Genomic DNA, 19,693 nt, shown 5'->3' with positions numbered 1-19,693 from the left:
ATATAATATTTATTGTACACACTTATAAAAAGAATTTGTGTATTAGTTAACTGCTAAGGAGTAACTGCTACCGTTGGTTTTGCTGAACCAGCTAGTAGCCATTGTGTGATATGCTCATTAAGTAGTCATTAGTGATTAATCAATTAGTGATCAAATTCCACTACTTAGATTTTAGTACAAATCAATCACCCAAGCCAAAAGTATCTTCCACTATGAACTTTATGAAATCTAGTTCAAAAACCTACCAAATGACAAACACACTAGAGTACTAAACACAAACGAGTAACCTTCCTTGTTTTGCATTTCCAGTTCCGACCTTCTCTCTTCCCGAATCTATCTCCTGTCCGAAATGCCATTACACTCCCTCCTCCCACTCATCACTACAACACACACACTCTTCCTCATTTTCTCTCTCCTCCGCTCCCCCACCTTCTCCACCGCCCACTACAACCCATCACCATCCACCCCCTCCCCTCTCATCTCCGAATGGGAGTCAGCGCGTGCAACATATTATGCTGGTACTAACCCACGCGACATTGTCGGTGGCGCATGCGGGTATGGCGATCTCGACAAAGCCGGGTATGGTAAAGCGACTGTCGGATTAAGTACTGCTTTGTTTTCCAAAGGACAGATCTGCGGTGCTTGTTATGAAGTCCGGTGTGTTGAGGATCTTCGGAATTGTATTCCGGGTACATCTATTCTTGTTACTGCTACTAATTTTTGTGCCCCCAATTATGGATTTACAGCGGATGGTGGTGGCCGTTGTAATCCTCCTAATAAGCATTTTGTTCTTCCCATTGAAGCTTTTGAGAAGATCGCCCTTTGGAAGGCTGGTAATATGGCTATTCAATACCGAAGGTACATAATCTTCATTCTCTCTCTTTTACTATTTTGGCTATTTTTATTTTAATGAATCACAGGTCTAGCTCATTGAAGTACATGTGCATCGCCCTCAATACTTTAACAAACTAAACTAGTTGGCGTTGTTCAGGTGTTAATTTTGATTTTGATGTATGTTGAATTGATTCAGGTGTTACCCGATTTATAAACTTTTGTGTGTGGTTGTTGGGAATTTATGAGATGCTATAGTCATCAATTGGCATGTGCTATATTGTAATTGATCAAGATGTAGAATGTACAAGGTAGAATTTCTTTGAACCTGAGTTCGAAACTTCTTGGGCTATGTTACTTCACTTGAAATACTGAAAAGCGAAAACCCCTTATTTGTAATTACTTTAAATTGAGCTTGGTTGCAGTTATCTGGCCTTATTTGAGATGAGTTAGAAAACAAATGTATGCATAGTGATACTGCAAAGAGAGGAGCCCTTAGATGTAAAATAAGCATCTCATTTTCGATATTGCAACATATAAGGAATTAGTGACACATTTGAATGGATGAATTGATGGCATTTGGTTGCCATATGGTGTAGCTTTTATCCATCTATTGCTTGTGGAACACTGGACTTCGAATAAATTTCGGGTTAGGGTTGGGTAATTCCAAGTTAGAAGTCAGTCAAGTCAGTAGTGTAACTCCTGGTAGATTGCCATACCTGAAGTAAATGTTTATCCACAAACACGGGCTTGCTTCAAAGACTTCAAATGAAGTTTTCACATTTGATTGATTTGACCAAAATGTTTTTTTTGCCTGTATGCTTGGTGCACACACGTGGTTAACAAAAACTTCTATTGCCAATGAGTATATGATAATTTCATGTTCCATACAAAACTGGACAAAGGATTATGAGTAAAAATCTTTATAGTTTTTTCTGTATGGTTATTACTTAGGCACTTTTTTGGATCAATCCTGACTCCCCGGGTATGGTTTTATGGGACTCTTTACGGTTGCATCGTCTGGCTGGAATGGGTTTTGTGCTTCTTTTCCTATTCTGTTCTGAGCAGGGCCTTCTATATTCTTCGGGCGTTGTGTCAAATTGTCAATTAGGATGCTATCTATCAAATACTCTGTATTTTACTTCATCCAAATAATAATAAGGTGTGAAGTGTTGGGGTGCTTGAAAAAGTAATCAATTTCCTAAAATTGAAGTGGATAGTGATCTGAGCACCCAAGCTACCCATACCCCTTATAAACCGTTATCAAGGATATTGGGCTAATACCTCGTATTATCTTAAATAGTTAAATCCTAAATCTTTGTTTTTTTTACGGGGGATCAAATACTAAACCTTGAAGGGTTGGGACAAGTATTGTTTTCTTATGGATGGAGCTACAATAGTACAAGTAGTATGTTACTGTTGTGTTTGTTGGATAAATGTTGAATTAATTCAGGTGTTGCCCGGACATCTTATTAAGGTAGAGAAAAGAAGTTTGGTGTGAGTGGTTGTTGGGAATTTATGAGATGTTATAGTCGTCAATTGCATGTTCTATATTGTAATTGATCAAGATGTAGATTGTAGCATTCCTTTGGACCTCGGCTCGAAACTTCTTCACTTGAAAGGCTGAAAACCGCTTATTTGAAATTAACACTTATCTGGGGTTTTTTGAGCTGAGAAAGCAAACAAAAGTGTGGAGAATGATACTATACACTTAAGAGGATATAGGATTTAAAGGAGAGGCGCATCTCATTTACGACTGGCAAAGAATAAGGAGGGTGTCAAATTAGTGAAACATGTGATTCGATAAATTGATGACGTTTGGTTGGTGCATGGCGTAGCTTTTGTCCACCAATTGCTTGTGGAACATAACATTTTGGAATAAAGTTCGGGTTAGAGTTGAGTAATTCGGACTTGGTAGAAGTCCTGAAGGAGATGTCTATCCTTAAAGACGGGATTGCTTCAAATGAAGTTTTTACATTTGACAAAAATAGTTTTTTTGCCTTCAAATGCTTGGTGCACACACATAGTAACTAAAAGTTGTATTGCATATGGTTAGTATGTGATAGAGATAACGAGAAAAATAGTAAAATGATCTTTATAGTTTTTCTTTATGGTTATGACTTATGAGGCACTCTCTTGAATCCTGGAATTACACCCCCGACTCCCTGAGTATGGTTTTGTGGAACTCCTTAAGGTTGCATCCTGTGATTGGAATATGCTTAGTGTTTCTTTCCAGTTCTGCTGTAGGCAGTCCCTTGTATATTCTCTAGGGCTTATGCCATCTTATACTGTATCTTATACTGTGTGCATGGAAGATGTTGGTGGTCTCCTCTTTGAGAATGGTGTTTCCTCAATCCAGTGTTTTGAAGTGTTTGGTGGTTGTTTGGTTTTGAGCAGGATGAGATGCAGAAAGGAAGGAGGGATTCGGTTTGCCATTGATGGATCTGGAGTATTTATATCTGTTCTGGTGAGCAATGTTGCAGGTGCAGGTGATGTTGTTGGTCTAAAAGTAAAGGGATCACAAACTGGATGGCTTCCTATGTCAAGGAATTGGGGCCAGAATTGGATACTGAATGCCAATTTGAAAAACCAACCTCTTTCATTTGAGGTAACTACGAGTGATGGGGCGATTCTCATGTCATACAATGTTGCTCCTAAGAGTTGGAAAATTGGCCAAACTTTTGATGGAAAACAATTTGATTGAGGCCTATGATAGATAGATATGTCATCTTATACTTGTAGTTGCTGAGTAGAATTCAGTTGTACGAGCTACCACCTTCATTAGTTAATAGTTAGGTTAAAACTACGAATGAGCCAAAGGCGTAGGGTAAATTTGTCTGTATCATTATTGTATCATGTGGATGTACACTATTCTATTCCCCAGTTTTGAGATAAAGAAATTATTGGCTTGAAGCCATCTTTCATCTTTTTTAGCTCATTTGTCCTTAGCATTACAAGTTTACAGCCTGGAATTCGAGCTACTGCTTTCTCCACTGAAGCCGAGTTTAACGTGTGCTTTAAAGCTTTGATATGACATTGATCAAGGTATCAAGGGTAATTGTTAACTCATATATGCTGCTGATATTGATATACCCCTTGCCTGAAACTCCAAGTTTAAACTGGGTATCGAGTAGGTGTAAATCGTAATAGTACATGAAGTTTCAAATTATGTTCAATTTATCATTATCAAATGGACAATAATGATTTGATTTACTTTGTATGTCATGCAACATTTGGCTGTGTGTGTATGTGTAGAGACCCTTTATAGTGCAATGATTTAGATCGAATACGACACAACAAAACATGACCTTTTCTTAGGCTGTGTAGGCATGGCCCATTAAAACATGAGGCAAGTGGGCTTAACATGTGGGCATACATAGCCTGATCCATGCCCAGATCTAGGAGGGAGTAATAGTCGATACCATTTGTGAAAAGTGAAAACTTCTTGCCGTTAATGGTAACTTTTTTGGTTTTCCCAAAAAATTACAAAAACTTGTGGTATTAAAACATTCAAAACACAGAAATTAATGGTTCATCTTTTGGGCCATCACATAGTGACATCTGCCAATCTAGCTGCTTCTTCTTGTTGGATCACAAATTCACAATTCACACACACTCTGACGTTGATGACTTACAGCCAGGTAAGGGACCCACTCTTACTCATATCATCATTCATCAACAATAGGTCATTACCAAATTTTAGCCTTAAAACTTTTTTCTTTTTTTACCTCAATTTTCCATAAAATACAGCTAAAATGGTCCAAAATAAGGAAAAACATTAATAAAAGAATATCTAACAAAGATCTTTATGTTTCTAAATACTTGGCCCTTGTTGGACTAGGACCTTTCTACTACCATGTTCTCAACCACACTTTAAAGTACCAATCACTCCATTATCCAATCATCTACGTTACTCCCATGTTAATATGTTATTGTTACCTAGGCTATGGTTATACTCGTGCGTTGTCCATATTGTTTACGATAAACTGGTTTATCGCTTTATAAATTCATACTTAAGAAATTAACAAGATAAAAGTCAATCATACCAATGGTAACTTCGTTTAGAGCATCTTTGAATTAGAGATAATTAATAAAAGGAAAACTGAGGTAAATTAAAAAGGGTGTAAAGAGTATGGTGTGGTGGACCGGTGATGTTAATTGTTATGACGAGAAATGGTGCTGATGTGTTGGGAGTAGAAGAGAATAAGGGGAAGCTATTATCCCAAATTAGAGTAATAATCAACTTAGTGGAATGATGTGTTATAAAGATATATCAAGTATAAACCCCATAATGAGGGTAACTATTCTCCCTTACTTTTCTTTTCTTCTTACTAATATTGGCGTATTCTCTTCCCAATTCATCCCACTATTATCACCTCCAATATATTATCATAGTTTTCTAATTTGACTTTTATTACTCTTAAATGCGTTACCCTAAATTCAAATACGCCCTTAAAATCGTTATTCCGATGAATTAAAGTGGATTTCGGGGTGGAAAGTAAGCATTGAAAGACTACATCAGTCTTAAGATACTTCTTTGACCACTTTTTTAGGAAACATATTTCTTAGTGTCTATTCTTCTTGAACTATCTCGATTCAGTATCACATTCGATAACAACTTAACACTTGAATACGACAGGATAACAAGAACAAACTACATCCTAAACTATACCAATGAGTAACATAAATATTTCTACCGATGGGAGATAATAGGCCTATATTTTGGTGATCAACCTCGGTTAAAACTTCCGTTTTCTTAAGTTTTAATCACTTTTCGTTTTCACCTACCTTTTCGTTGTACTCATTTTTACTTTATTTAATTTTTGTCACCATTTGTTTTTACTCCTTATTATATTATCTTTAGTTGCACTTTGTGTGATGGACATTTAATATAATACCTCCGTTTCATAAATATCTTTAGGTTACTATTTGCACAACTATTAAATAAAAGTAGAAAAGTTGGTTGAATATAATACAATATAGATAACGAGAAATGTGTAAAAAAGTGGGTGGCAGGGTGGGTGTAAGAAAAAATGAATAAAGTAAGATAAAGTGGGTGAGAAATTGTAAATAATGTGGTAAGAAGGGTAGGGTAGTTAATTTTATGACATACTCCCTCCGTCCCATAATTGTAGTCTCGTTTGACCAAAAACACGGATTTTAAGAAAAATGGAATATAGTATATAGAAAAGTGGAATAAAGTACAATTGATAATTGAATTGCATGGAAAAATGGAATAAAGTATATGGGAAAGAGAATATAGTACATGGAAAAATGGAATATAGCACATGTGTGGGGTTTTCAATGCATTTTTAATTAATATAGTACATGCGAAAGTGAGGACCTTAATAACCAAAATTAGAAATAAGACCATAATTTTGGGACTCCCGATTTAAAAAATAAGACTATAATTTTGTGACGGAAGGAGTAGCATAAAACAAAGTGTAAATAACATTATAAAACGGGTTAAAATGAATTGTGTAAAGATCATTTTGAAATGGAGAAAGTATAGTGATTTTCACTTCCTATTTTTCTCCTCCTAGCCGTAGAAGTACCAAATAAGTAGTCCTTTATGTGAGTTTTGTTTAGGGCTGTGCAAAAAATCTGGAAAACCGAAACCGAACCCGAAAACCGAAAAAACCGAACCGAAAAAGTGGGTAATCGAACCGAAATAATAGGGTTAGGGTCGGATTTTTTATTAAAAAAAAAACCCGAACCGAACATGCGGGTAACCGACCCGAAAAGCGGGTACCCGAACCACCCGAAATTATAAAACTTAATTAAAAAAATAAATAAAAACACTTTTATCCATTTATTCAAATCAATTTTTGTTTACAGTATTGAAATTTTTTTATTTTCCCCCTCAATTTTCCCCCTCAATTTTCATATACTACATTACTACTCCAGCCCAATAGGCCCAACCGACTCCAATACTCCAATTACAAAGTAAAATTAGGGTTTTACACTTTCAGTTATCACTTTTCACATTCAACATTTCAACTTCCTCAAAACAAAGAGAGAGAAAGAGAAACCCTAGGCGAGTAACTCTGTATCTGTATAACTGAGTAAGCGTCGTTCTCCACGGCTCCACCTTCAGGCTTCAGCGATTTCATCCATCTTGGTAAGTTATTTGATTGTTTGAATTTTGTTTCATTTTCACTTATATCTCAATTGTTTCTGAGTTTTATAAATTTTAAGATAGAAATGTTGTAGACTACAAACCATTAAACCGAGATGAATCACGAGCTTTCCTTCAATTTTAGTTGTAACAAAAAATTCAAACGCACAATACTAACAAATCACCCAATGATCTCATCAAATCAGCTTTGAATTGAATTCTCTCCTAATCCATTTGACCTTTTCAATTTTCATTCATTTGATTTGTTAAGAGACAAAAGTCAGGAAGGTTGTGTGGTAGAAATTTCGGTTTAGGCCTCTGTTTAAGTATAATAGCTTCAACTTTCAAGTGTTTTTATCTCTTTATGTCATTATGCAATTTAATTAATAAAGTAATTATTCTGTTTGTTTCAGATTTGGTAGAGACATCTCTCAATGAAATTGAAATCTTGAACAAGTATGATGTTTATGGCCGGAGATCGTTGCCCTTTTGCTGCTAAAGTTATCAGTTTGTTTGTTGTTGTTGTAGTTGTTTTAGTTGATGTTGAATTTAATGCTTTAGTTAATGTATTAATGTTGGATACTATTTTCTAAATTTCTACTCTTCATCTTCTTAGATCAGTTGGTACTTGGTACGCTGCTCATCTGATATTCTGATGTAGTGATGTAATCAGAGATTTTAAAACATATTTACACAGGTGGTTTTTTTCCTTCAACTAAATACGATTACAGTATTAAATATGTACAAATTAATTTGAACTATTACCCGACCGAACCGACCGGAAAAAACTCGATATTCGAAAAAGTGGGTACCGGTAGTTGCGGGTACGGTTTAGGGTCGACATTCTTACAACCCGAAACTAACGGATACCCGAAATAAATTACTAACGGGTAACCGAACCCGCATTTGCACACCCCTAGTTTTGTTTGGATCATGTCGCTACAATCTCTAACCTTTAAAATACTCACATTTTGAACACTATGATTAGTAATAGTGTTTTGAGTCACAAATACATGAAATCCACTATTCCTAAGGAAAGTTTTTGCATTCCTTCCCTTTGCAAGCTCTATAATGCTTGTTCAATCAACCAAGGTTCAAACCTTGTTGCTTACATATTTCCACATTTATTTTTTCACTTTCTCTCTTTTCTGTTTTCTGATTCCTAAGAAATTTGTTTCTTTCTCCTAATTTATTCCATTCCTCTCTCCTCTGGTTTTCCTTTTCTTTTTCCTTTTGCCTCTACTTCTTCGTTCGTTTATTCGTCTTTCCCCAGTTGGTAGAAGGTACACCCGGTTTGCACGTAGTTCTACGTACAACCAATTCATTTTATACTTTTAACCTCTCAAAAGCATATTTTTATAGTTTAAAAGCACATATTTACAAATTAAAAGCGCTTTTTACAGTTTTAAAGCACATTGTTACCGATGAAAAGCAAAGTTTTGCAAGTAAAAGGAAATGAAAAATATATATGTGCTTTTAAATCGTTAATGTGCTTTTTAAGTATGTAAATGTGCTTTTAAGCCGTAAAAATATGTGCTTTTGACCCAATGTTGCATGTAGAACTACATACAACCGGGTGTACCTTATAATTTGTGGTCTTTCCCTTACTCCGTTTTTCCTTTTGTACGGCGTCGGTGTTCGTCTACAACGACCGGAACCTTTTCGGCCTGTGGGAAGAATTGAATTGCTTATTCTGTGATTAATTGGTTAGTTAGGCAAACCCTAATTCCTAATTGATCCTTCAATGGGTCAATAATTCATTTCTTTCCACATGCTTGAAATATTTCCGGTTAGTTTGGAGGTTTGATCGACAGCCAGAAAGTAGCCTGCTAGCAAGTACGGAGTATGTTGTATTCTTATCATCCATGATTTTTTTTGTTTTTTTCCCATCCTTACATCGGGTTTTTGTGTTTCGGATCCGATTGAATTTGTTCTTTTTCGATTGCATTTGTAAACTGTTAATGGTGGTCCATTAATTAATCCTCTTGCTTTGTTGATCAAGTTAGGTTCGTTTTGTTTAGTTGCTTGCAAAAATGTTTGCTTGGTTTAAATTTTCTTTGAATGGGTTGATTACATGTTTAGGCATCGCTTGGATTGTTAACTGTGGTCTTTTTTCCCCTTAATTAGCTTTATAAGGCAACTCTGTTTTTTGGGTTCACCTTGTGCACATTCCTGTTTTCCTGGGATAGTACAACCTTCCCCTTACAGAAAATCAAACCATGCCGCCTTTTCTTTAAAAAAACTTTTTTTGTGGCTGTGTGTTGAATGAGCTGTACTTTATTTATTTTTTCCCTTTTAAAAAATTCCTTTTGTAGAGTTGCTGGTTTCCAGAATTACATTGCCCATATAAGGGGAGGGGGGGTGTAACGCCCCGACCTCTAACTCAATAATTATAGCATAATTAGCAGCGGAATTAACCTAATTGGTCGGGACATTACCTGCCGTAACTTCCTTTTTGGAAATTACAAGGCAAACATCAATCATATACTCCAAAATATATATAATTCTTTATATTACCAAAATGAAAGTACATAACTTACTAAAAGTCTTTAATTAAAACTATTAAACTATTAAAACTGTAAGCATAAGCTAGGTGGATAATATTAAAGTGAAATTCCTCGCCACTACTCGTGTCCATCGTCCCCATCAGTACCTAAAACAGAAAACAAAAACGGTGAGCCGAAGACTCAGTAACGAACTATTCTAGCAGCGTAAATTCATTTCAATTCATTTTATTTAATAACACAGGGAGAATAGAATAGGTAAAACATTTAATAAAACATCGTATTTAATTCATTCATAAACTTTGCAATTTAATATGCTAGTTGTCGGCAAGTACGAACCGTGAAGGAATTCTCCACTGGGCCTGGGCCCATAAGAGCCTGGGCTCATCATCGTAACATGGGCCTGGGCCCTGAGCCTGGGCTCATAAACCATGGGAGCCTGGGCTCGTGATCCATGGGTGGACAGGTGTCCGTGGTGCATGCATGACCGGTAGATAGGAAGATGGTAGTTTATATACTGCCAGACAAACCAGGTCTTTCACTTTCATTTATCATGTTTTATGTAATTTTACTAAGCCTTGGCTTTAGTATTTCAGTTGAAATAACATAACTCTTTTTAGATCATAAAACATCATTTAGATTCTGGGATCCATAAAACATCATTTCATTCATGGCATCATATAAACATCATTTTATGAGAAAACACTCAACTCATATTATAAAGAATAATTCAAACAAATCATAATTCATTCCCACAATCCATAAAACATGTTAAAACATTTAATTCATAAATTCAATCATAACGTCATATTTTCATAAATCATATTATAAGGGGATTGCGGGTACTAGCAATAGCCGTTACCTCACATCCACGATTTTGTTAAGGATTTTCGTTGGTTCGTTCGTCCTGAGCTCCGAGTCCAGTTTCTTTCAAAATAGTAAATAATTGAATTAGTACTAAATCGATAAATAATTATAAAATCAATATTTTATAAATCAGAAATTTTATAAGTAATGGACTTATAAATAATGGATTTTAATAAAATATAGTTTCGAAATTTAAAGAAAATATTATAAGTAATTGAATTTTTACTCAAAATACATACATATATTTTATAAATCGATTTTCATGAAAATATCATTTAAACTCTATTTTGTTAAGTAAAGCTAGTAATTAGTGAAATCGATATTCAATAATTAAACCTGAAAATAATAACGATTGATTAGTAAATCATTTCATCATAAAAATTTATTAAAACATGGAACTAAATAAATTTGAAAATCTGAAAATCTGAAATAATAAGAGAGTTTCTTACCCAAAAGCCCAAACTAAGATGGCCCAATTTAATTGTGGGTTTTAAAGGATATAACCAAAAACCAAAAAATTTGGTTTTGGTTTTCTGGGAGCAGAACACGGAACAGGAGAGGAGAGAACACGAAGAGGAGGAGAGGAGAGGAGGGAGGTGGCTCGGTGGTTTGGCGCGGCGCCGGAGGTGAGGCGGTGATGGTGGTGATTGACTGGTGGTGGCCGAACGGCGAGGGAGGCAGCGAAAGGGCACGAGAGGGCGAACAAGCAGGGGAGTTTTGGGGGGTTTTTCGATCGGTTTTTGGGAAGAGAGAGGGCGGTTCGCCGGAGATTTAGAGGCGGAGGGTGGTCGACGAGAGGATGAAGGTGGCTGGAGGCGGGGGTGCGTGGTGTGGTGTTGGTGTGGTGGGGCGAAGGAGGAGGAAGCAGGGGAGAGAAGGGGAGGGTGACGAGAGGAGGGAGAGGGAAGGGGGTGGTGCGTGCGGTGGTTCTGGGGAGCGACGGTGGTTGGGGTGGTTGTATGGTGTTGGACGGAGGTGGCAGTAGTGGTGGCTGGTGGTTGCAGTGGTGTTTGCGGTGGTGGTTTAAAGTTACAGAAACAAGGGGAAGTGAGATTTGTTTGATGTTCAATTCTGATTTTTGGCTTGAGAAATTTGGGTTTCTGGTTGCTGAGTTTGTAAAGGAAGAAAAGGAAGAGTTCAATTTGAACTCTCCAATGAATATGTACCAGAATTGAGGGAAAAGAAGAAGGAAGGAAGAACTCAGCTTCTTCTTCCTCTGGTTCACGTGGAGAGCAGGAAAAAAAAAACAAGTGAAAATGAAATTTTGTTCTTAAGGGCATTTTGGTCATTTCACAAGATTATGCCAAATTCTGGAATTTGTTGCTATTTTGGGAAGCTACTAAAAATAGATATGTTTAGTTAAAATAATTCTTAATAAAAATATCGTTAACGAAAAATAAATAAATTTTCGTTTATAAATTTATCGTTTAAAATAAATCGTAAAAACGTTTAAATTAACGGAATTCGATTATTCGTAATTATTTAAAACGAAATCAAGTTAATAAATATTTTTGATTTTAATAAATCAAGTTTAAAATTTCGGGGTATTACAGGGGGTTATCTTTCCTTGTTAGGATTTTGCTTCACCATTTCGTTTTCTTTATTTGGAAAGGTAGTCATTTTACTTTGCTCCCTTTTACTACTAACAAGGTTAAGATTAGATATGTGTTCATGTTAACTCACATAATTAGAGTGGTTGGTATGTTGCTTCTCGATGCCTATTTGTTGTCTAATCTAATGTAAACTCCCTATTTCGTATCCCAGGACATAGGATCTACCCTAAAAAATGTTTGCCTTTACCGAAAATCCTCCTACGATATATGGAAATGTGATGCTGACCACTGAATGTGCACTCCTTGGTCCTTTGTTGGTTGTTTGTTTGTATAACATCGACTTTTTGTTGTGAGACTGTAGTGTTATTTGTCAAGATTCATTATTTGGGGGCAATAACTAATTCAGGAAAAGGAAAAACATTGTTAATTGTGATTGGTATTTCGGATTATGTATTCTGTTAACACCAATTTTTATGATTTATGCCTTTTGCAAAGGATTAATATATGTTTGTTTGTGTTTATCCGGATTGATTTCGTCCCTTTGCAAATAAATATGCTGGTTTGAATTGTGCATCAGTGTTTCTCAACTGCATATTTTTAGAGAGCTTGATTTACTTTTTAACTATTCATTTGTTGTAAATAAATTCCATGGTCAATCATCAAGCTAAAAGAAAGCAGGTTACAGTCCTAACAAGCTCGTAGTGCGGTGTTCACAACAAATACCCCTTAAATATTTTGTAACATGAACATAACTACTCTTGTACATATTATGACTCAGGCACTATGCCGAGTTCTTTATGTTCTGATTTGCAATGCTGATTTCATGAATATGTAATGATGTTTGTCTAGCATGAACTCCTATAATGTACTATCTAGCTAGCTTGCATTAACCTGCTATTTGAACAGATCAAGCACCCGATATTGGAATAAGGAATGTTATCCCTTGTAGTTGTTTTTGGACTACCTGATTCCCTCGAATTTTTCCCGTATAACTTTTGCTTATACGCTAATTAATTCTACGAACTAATTCTGATATCTTGGGGGACCGCGGTCCAACAACTAGTAACTAGTAAAACTAGAAAACTTAGATTTTACAGAGTAACTTCTTATTGTCAATAATCCGTCACTTAATTTGTTACTTTAAGTCACAAATTACTTTACGAAAACCTTAACAAAAGATTATTTCATAAAATTAAAAACAATGAAATAAGAAAAAGAGCTCTTAAAAACACATTAAATATTTCTGCCCCTTTGATACTTTATTGACCTAACTAGAACAAACGTGAAAACAGAAAACCTCCAACAACCCTACCCAAAACAAAATCATGTGGACACAAAAAATTTCCTCCAAATTTCCTATTTTTTTCCCCTTAAATATTCCGCTACCATATAATAAAATAATATAAAAAAGTGGACGAGAGGCGTCTAAAACTACTCGTCATATTCGTCACAAAAAAGCAAATCATAAGATATTTACTAAAATTCCATATTTACCCTTAATAAATAGTACGTGGCGGTGCAAATAAAGAAGGGCGGCAAGTTGAGATATGACGTGGACAAAAAGCGCAAGGAAAGTCCACCTGGAAATTTCTCTCTCCTCATCTGTTAAACTATTGGTCTTCCTTTGACATTAATTTTCTTTCTCCTCCCTTTATTTTTTTTTCTTTCTATTTTAAGCGGCTGTAGATATTTTTGCGGTGATTTTTTATATTTATGGGGTCATCCAAATATCCAATTATTGCAATTTTATCTATCTAAATTGTGAGGATTTGTTTATTTATTATTTTTGATGATGGGACGCGCGTGAGTGGGGGATTGAGTTTATGACGCGCGAGAATAGTGGCCACACGTGTGAGAAAGGACATCCACATATGAGAAAACTCACAGCTAGCAAGTTGATATTTTTTTTTTTAAAAATAAAATAAAAATAGGTTAATCTGTATTAAATTGCTTGCCTTAAGCGCTCCGCTAGAGCCGTATTTCTTCTAGTCTTCTACGGAATATGGCTCTCCTGGACTAATTTTCATCTTTACGGGAGTATAAGAGTATTCTCTCCTTCCCATAATTATAGTCCCGTTTAATTAAAAATACGAATTTTAAGAAAAATGAAATACATTATATGGAAAAATGGAATAAAGTACAAACGAGGATTGAGTTGCATGGAAAAGTGGAATAAAGTACATGGGAAATAAAATATACTCCCCCCGTCTCTTTTTGTTTTTTACGTTTGATATTTTTCACGCGTTTTAACGAATAATTAATTTGCATTGAAATCCCTCAATTTTTTTATTTAAACGAGATAAATTACGTTTATTTATAATGTTTTCACTTTTATCAAAATTCTGATATTGGGAAATGAGAAAATTTTAATGTCCCAATGGAAAAGTGTGAGAGATTAAATGACCCAATGAATTTGATTGGTTAAAATAATGATTGGACAGAATACTAAGTTATTTATGTGATACGGAGTAATATAAAAGGAAATGTAAAGAACATTTTGAAATACCCAAAAAGAAAATCGTAAAAAACAAAAAGAGACGGAGGGAGTAGTACATGACAAAATGGAATATAGTACATGGGTGGGGTTTTCAATGCATTTTTAATTAATATAGTACATGGGAAAGTGGGGACCTTAATAGCCAAAATTAAAAACAGAACTATAATTTTGGGACGCCCGATTTAAAAAGCAAAACTATAATTTTGGGACGGAGGGAGTATATTTCTTAGCACACTGTAATATAGCCCTGTTGTTTTGGACTTTAATTCACAATTTCAGTTTAATTCAGCTCAGTTCAGTTTAATTCATTCAGTTTAGTCCATGTCTAATAAATTCAGTCCAGTTCAGTTCAGTTTTGTTCAGTTCAGTTCAGTTCAGGTCCACTAAATCAGATCAGTTCAATTCACTTCAGTTTAGGTCCAAAAAGTTCAGTTTAGTTTAGGTCCAATAAGTTTAGTTCATTTATTTTTCAGTTCAGGTCCAATAAATTTAGTTCATTTAAGTTCAATTTAGTTGAGAAATTTTTAATCAAAAAGATCGAACAGGGTCTAACTCCCCAGTTTACTAATATCTACTCGTTTTTATTTTACTTGATATTAAATAACTGTTTGATCACTACTATGTTAAAAACATATATGTTAAAATTACTCATTCCGGTTTCTAATAAGAGTTACACTTGTTACAATCGAACATTTTTTAATAAAAGTTACACTTCTATTTTGCGATAAGCTTCTACTCACTCTGTTCCAAATTAGTCTTTATACTTATCACGACACAAAGTTTTGGAAGAAAAGTTGTTTGGTTATTGTTTGGGCGGAAAAATAACGTCCCCGTGACGTGGCAAGATGAACCCATTCAAAGGGTCATATGACAGCCATCAAAACAACATTAAAAGCAAAGCGGAAATCAATGGACGATTACAATTATTAAATGCAAGGCTGAAATCAAGGGAAGGTTACAGTCATTAAAGGCTAGTGGGGTTACATGCAATAACTCTTTGGTTTAATGATGGTTTTTATGATTGCAATTCAATTACTCATGTATAAATAGCAGAATATTGCTCATTGTAGACACGAATTCATACACTACTACACTTGATAATAATATACTACCCCTCTCCCCCTTTTCGTAAGAGTTTCTTATCCTTGTTCTCATCATCTTTATATTATGTTGCTTATTCGGATTATTAGCACCCCTCCCTCCGACAAATTCGACCCTAGGTATAATTTGTCTAAAACAGTTATCAAATATTAATTTATTAGAAAAGCTAATGTGAAATGAGATAATGTGTATTATTTTAATTGAATATGGGTCACCTGCAAAAAATAATATTATTGGTTGAGTTGTTTGAAAATTTTAGATGAGTAAATAGATCTGCAGGTCCCTAAACTTTGCCAAAAGGAGCAGTTAGGTCCCTCAAGTTTCAAAAGGAGCATTTAGGTCCCTGCGTTTGGATGGAATCCGCTGCTTTTTGTTTTCCGTCACTAACGTCCGTTAAAATGCATTTAAATTAAAAGGAAACTAAATAAAAGGCACTAAACGACAAAAAAACAGTTACATTTACCATTTACCAATAATTAAATAAAGGGAAATTCATTTCAGTTAGCTTTTTACAAAAATATAGCCGTTGAGGCTCTCAAAAAACAGAGTATTTAACATTCCATGCACATCAAAACAACAACAAAACACTTAAAAAAAAAATTCTTTCTTCTCCATCTTCTGCTCTGTGTTTTTTCTCTGTTGCTCCACCATAGCTGACTCTTCTCAACATAAAAAGGTATTTTCCTGCCATTTTTTTGTAAATCTTAAGTTAGCTTATTTTAACAATAATTAAACATATTTAGGAATAAATTATTAAAACGTAATTTATTTGCAGAATGATGAACAGGGCTATCTCTTTGTTCAACAATGGTGATAATGAACACCCTAAGAGGTGCTACTGTGGATTCACAGTATCCATTCAAAAGGCATGGACAAAAGAAAATCCTGGAAGGAGGTTCATTGCTTGTCCAGATTATGATGTTGAAACAAACAGAAGGGGTTGCATTTTTTTTAGATGGATTGATGAACAAGAACCAACAACTTGGCAAACAATTGTCATACTAGGGTTAATGCAAGATAAACAAAGCCTTGCTGCTGAAGTTGATAGTTTTAGGACAAAACTTAGTGAAGCTAACAATTATGCAAGGAAGAGGGAGGCAGACTATGTGATGAGCAAGATGAGAAGACCTATTAGTGTGAAATGTGAAGTGTGGGTTGTAATCCTAGTGGTTCTGTTTTTTTTATCTGGTTTATTTTAAGTTAAGTGGGTTAAGTGGGTAGGTAAAATGTAATGATCTGCACTAATGAAATGTAATGAAGACTTTAAATTCAATAAAATCTAACCTCATGGTCTTTTTTCTAATCTTCTAGCCATTGCAAGATCCTGCAATGCTTGGCTTGATATTGTGTGTCCTTGACTTGGTTGAGTCTGTGACAATGGGAAGTCATGTGCAGGGAAGGAGTAGATGGTTTGCTCACCCCCATGATCAGAATAGAAAGCTGCAGGAGGTCTTTGCCTCTGTGGTGTGGGGAAGTGTTGTGATATAGGCTGCATTAATTAAAACAAATTAGGAACAAGTTGGCTTCAGTACAGTAAAGTAACATGTAAGAAAGAATTTGAGTATATTGAATGACTTACAGTAGCTATTCTTTGATACCCATTTGGGTAGGTATAAATACCCACACCCCTATTGTGCATTGGTATAGCTGAACTGGTTCTTGGGTGTTGTTGCTGTGGTGTGGTCTGCTCTGCAGTAGCATGATTGTTGTGTTGTTGTTGCTTAGGGGCATTCTTGCAACCCCTTTTGTTGTGGCCTATCACACCACATAAGCTGCATTTCATAGAACAACCTGTTCTCTTCAGCTTACCAGATGCAGTTACCTCTCCAACACCATATCTCCTCTTTGTTTTAGGTCTTCCATTGACCTTTTTCACCTTTGGAGCCACAACAATGCTATCAGAAGTAGGCCACTCTTGAGGACCATTTAAAGGCTCTAACAAAAATTCATATGCCTTCATGTAGGTCTGTTTGCAGAAATATGCATTGACATATTGTTCTGGGTGGTCTACTTTATTCCATATAGCAACAATTGCATGTTTGCATGGAATCCCACTCACCTGCCATGCATTGCAACTGCAAGTATGTTGGTTCAGATCCACCACATACTTAACCTGTGTTGCACCTTCTCTTACTCCATAGCAAAACCCACCATCCCAGTATGCATTCCAACCCCTAGCCCAAATTTTGTGTTTCTCTAACTGAATTTGGATCCTAGGACACAACATTATCTCCTTTTTCCCAATGAAATCTCTTTTCTTATGCAGTCTTTCCATCAAACCCTCTCTGATATCTTCCAACATGGTAATAATAGGCTTGTGCCTTGCACTCAAGATGTATGCATTAAACACCTCACTCATGTTGTTGTCTACACTGTCACAACAAGATAATGGAGTGTAGAATGCCCTACACCATTTCTTGTAGTTCCTTTTCAGTAGGTCTTCAGCAGCTTCATGTGAAATACCCCTCATTACTTCAATGTTTTCATTGAAGTGATTTACTGTGTTGCTTTTTGCAATAGTCCAAAATTGTTTTCTGTACTCTAAACCACCTCCAAACACTCCCCTAAAGTTACAGTACACATGCCTTGCACACACCCTACTTTCAGCTTGTGGAAACACATTTGACACAGCAGCAAGTAAACCCTTTTGTTGGTCAGACATGAAAGTGTACCCTGCTCCTTCACTAGTGCCTAAATCAGTAGCTAGAAGTTCTAGAAACCAACTCCATGTGTCAGTGCTCTCAACCTCACAAACAGCCCAAGCCAAAGGGAACATTTGATTGTTTCCATCCCTCCCTACTGCTACTAACAATTGACCCCCAAATGGTCCCTTTAAGAAACATCCATCAAGTGATATGAAAGGTCTGCATCCTGCCAAGAACCCTTTCCTAAGTGCCTCAAAACACAAATACAGTATGTCAAACACATTTGCATCCAACTTCAACTTCACTGTGTTCCCTGGATTGCTTCTTAGTATCTCAGCTGCATACCTTGGGAGTAATGCATACTGCTCTTTGTATTCACCAACAATGAGTGCTTGACCCCTTCTCCTAGCCCTGGCAGCCTTGTCTTTGCTCACCCTTATACCCTTTTCTAACCAAATGGTTTCCTGAATATCTTGCACTCTCATGTAAGGGTTAACCTTAAACAGATTCTGGTAGTGTTCTGCAATCCAATGTGAAGTCATCTTCTTAATGATAGGTGTCCTACCACAAGTGTGCTCACTGACAAATGTTTTCACTGTAAATGACCTTCTTCCTCTCTCCCATGAAGCCCAAATTCTCCATTTACAACCTTTATCTTTGTGCTCACACTCTGCACAAACCCTAGTGGAATCATTTTTAGAAAATGGAATGTTTCTTCCTTTATCAATTGAATAATCTATGATTGCTTTCCTAAATGTCTTTGGATTCTCAAACTGTTGCCCAACATAAAAAGTGGCTTCCCTCTCTTCAGTTTCAGTGTCGTTTTGCTTCTGTTTCCCTCTCCCCCTCTTATGGTGTTGTGGTGCAACTAAGTAACCAACATCATCCTCATCTTCTGACTCACTAGGGCTGTCTAAGTCACTGTATCCATCAAAGTCATCCCCCAAATTCAGACCACCTTCTAATTTACTTTCTGCTAGTTTTTTCAGCATTACTAACTCAGAGTAATAACTTCTAATTCTCTTAAGTGTTTGAGTGAGTAAATGGCAAAAAGACAACTGAGAGTGAAAATGGGGGGGGGGGGGGGGGGGGACCATATAAATAGGAAGTGAAAAGGGGGGAAATAGGGTTGGGAACAGTAAAAAATTACCGCCAAAACATTATTAGGAAGGAACCAGAAAAAACGAGGGAAGTTGGAAGGGTTTCCACGTGTACACATTGAAAAAGTAAGTTGAAAAGGCTAAGTGATTGGAAAACGCTTATTTTCATCAAAATCATCTGTTTTCAATCATTAATCTACGTGTATATTAATTCTCCTTTTATTTTAATAATTTTTAATATTATTAAATGCATTTTAACGGACGTTAGTGACGGAAAACAAAAAGCAGCGTTTTCCATCCATTTTGAGGGACCTAAATGCTCATTTTGAAACTTGAGGGACCTAACTGCTCCTTTTGGCAAAGTTTAGGGACCTTCAGTACAGTTTACTCAATTTTAGATAGATAATTTGTGACGTCGTAGGATCATAATATATCCATGTACACGTAATGAAAATGTTGTGTATTTGATAATCGATT

The 19,693-nt window shown here is 35.8% G+C and overlaps 3 protein-coding genes across 4 annotated transcripts; 1 reads left to right on the top strand and 2 right to left on the bottom strand.

Moving 5' to 3' along the window:
• Positions 1-213: 213 nt before the first annotated feature.
• LOC110795338 (expansin-A13) lies at positions 214-3,755 on the top strand. Of its 2 annotated transcripts, XM_056826563.1 has the most exons (3): positions 214-689; positions 804-858; positions 3,229-3,755. In XM_056826563.1, exons 1-3 carry the CDS (start codon positions 350-352, stop codon positions 3,533-3,535), a joined length of 702 nt encoding a protein of 233 aa, XP_056682541.1. In that variant the 5' UTR covers positions 214-349; the 3' UTR covers positions 3,536-3,755. The 2 variants fall into 2 exon arrangements, with proteins under 2 accessions (XP_056682541.1, XP_021856037.1); XM_022000345.2 differs by having other exon boundaries at positions 221-858.
• A 5,609-nt stretch (positions 3,756-9,364) lies between these two features.
• Positions 9,365-16,162, bottom strand: LOC130471488 (uncharacterized). Its single transcript, XM_056841661.1, has 4 exons — positions 16,060-16,162; positions 10,770-11,536; positions 10,316-10,380; positions 9,365-9,602 (listed from the first exon to the last, which is right to left on the bottom strand). Exons 1-4 carry the CDS (start codon positions 16,160-16,162, stop codon positions 9,596-9,598), a joined length of 942 nt encoding a protein of 313 aa, XP_056697639.1. The 3' UTR covers positions 9,365-9,595.
• A 593-nt stretch (positions 16,163-16,755) lies between these two features.
• On the bottom strand, positions 16,756-19,108 carry LOC110791820 (uncharacterized). The gene is made up of 2 exons (XM_021996577.2): positions 17,051-19,108; positions 16,756-16,960 (listed from the first exon to the last, which is right to left on the bottom strand). The coding sequence occupies exons 1-2, from the start codon at positions 19,106-19,108 to the stop codon at positions 16,757-16,759; spliced, it is 2,262 nt and encodes a 753-aa protein (XP_021852269.2). The 3' UTR covers position 16,756.
• Between the last annotated feature and the right edge of the window lie 585 nt (positions 19,109-19,693).

The sequence above is a fragment of the Spinacia oleracea genome, chromosome 4 (assembly GCF_020520425.1).
Source record: "Spinacia oleracea cultivar Varoflay chromosome 4, BTI_SOV_V1, whole genome shotgun sequence".
NCBI lineage: Eukaryota > Viridiplantae > Streptophyta > Magnoliopsida > Caryophyllales > Amaranthaceae > Spinacia > Spinacia oleracea.
This window is presented reverse-complemented; position numbering and strand designations above follow the sequence as displayed.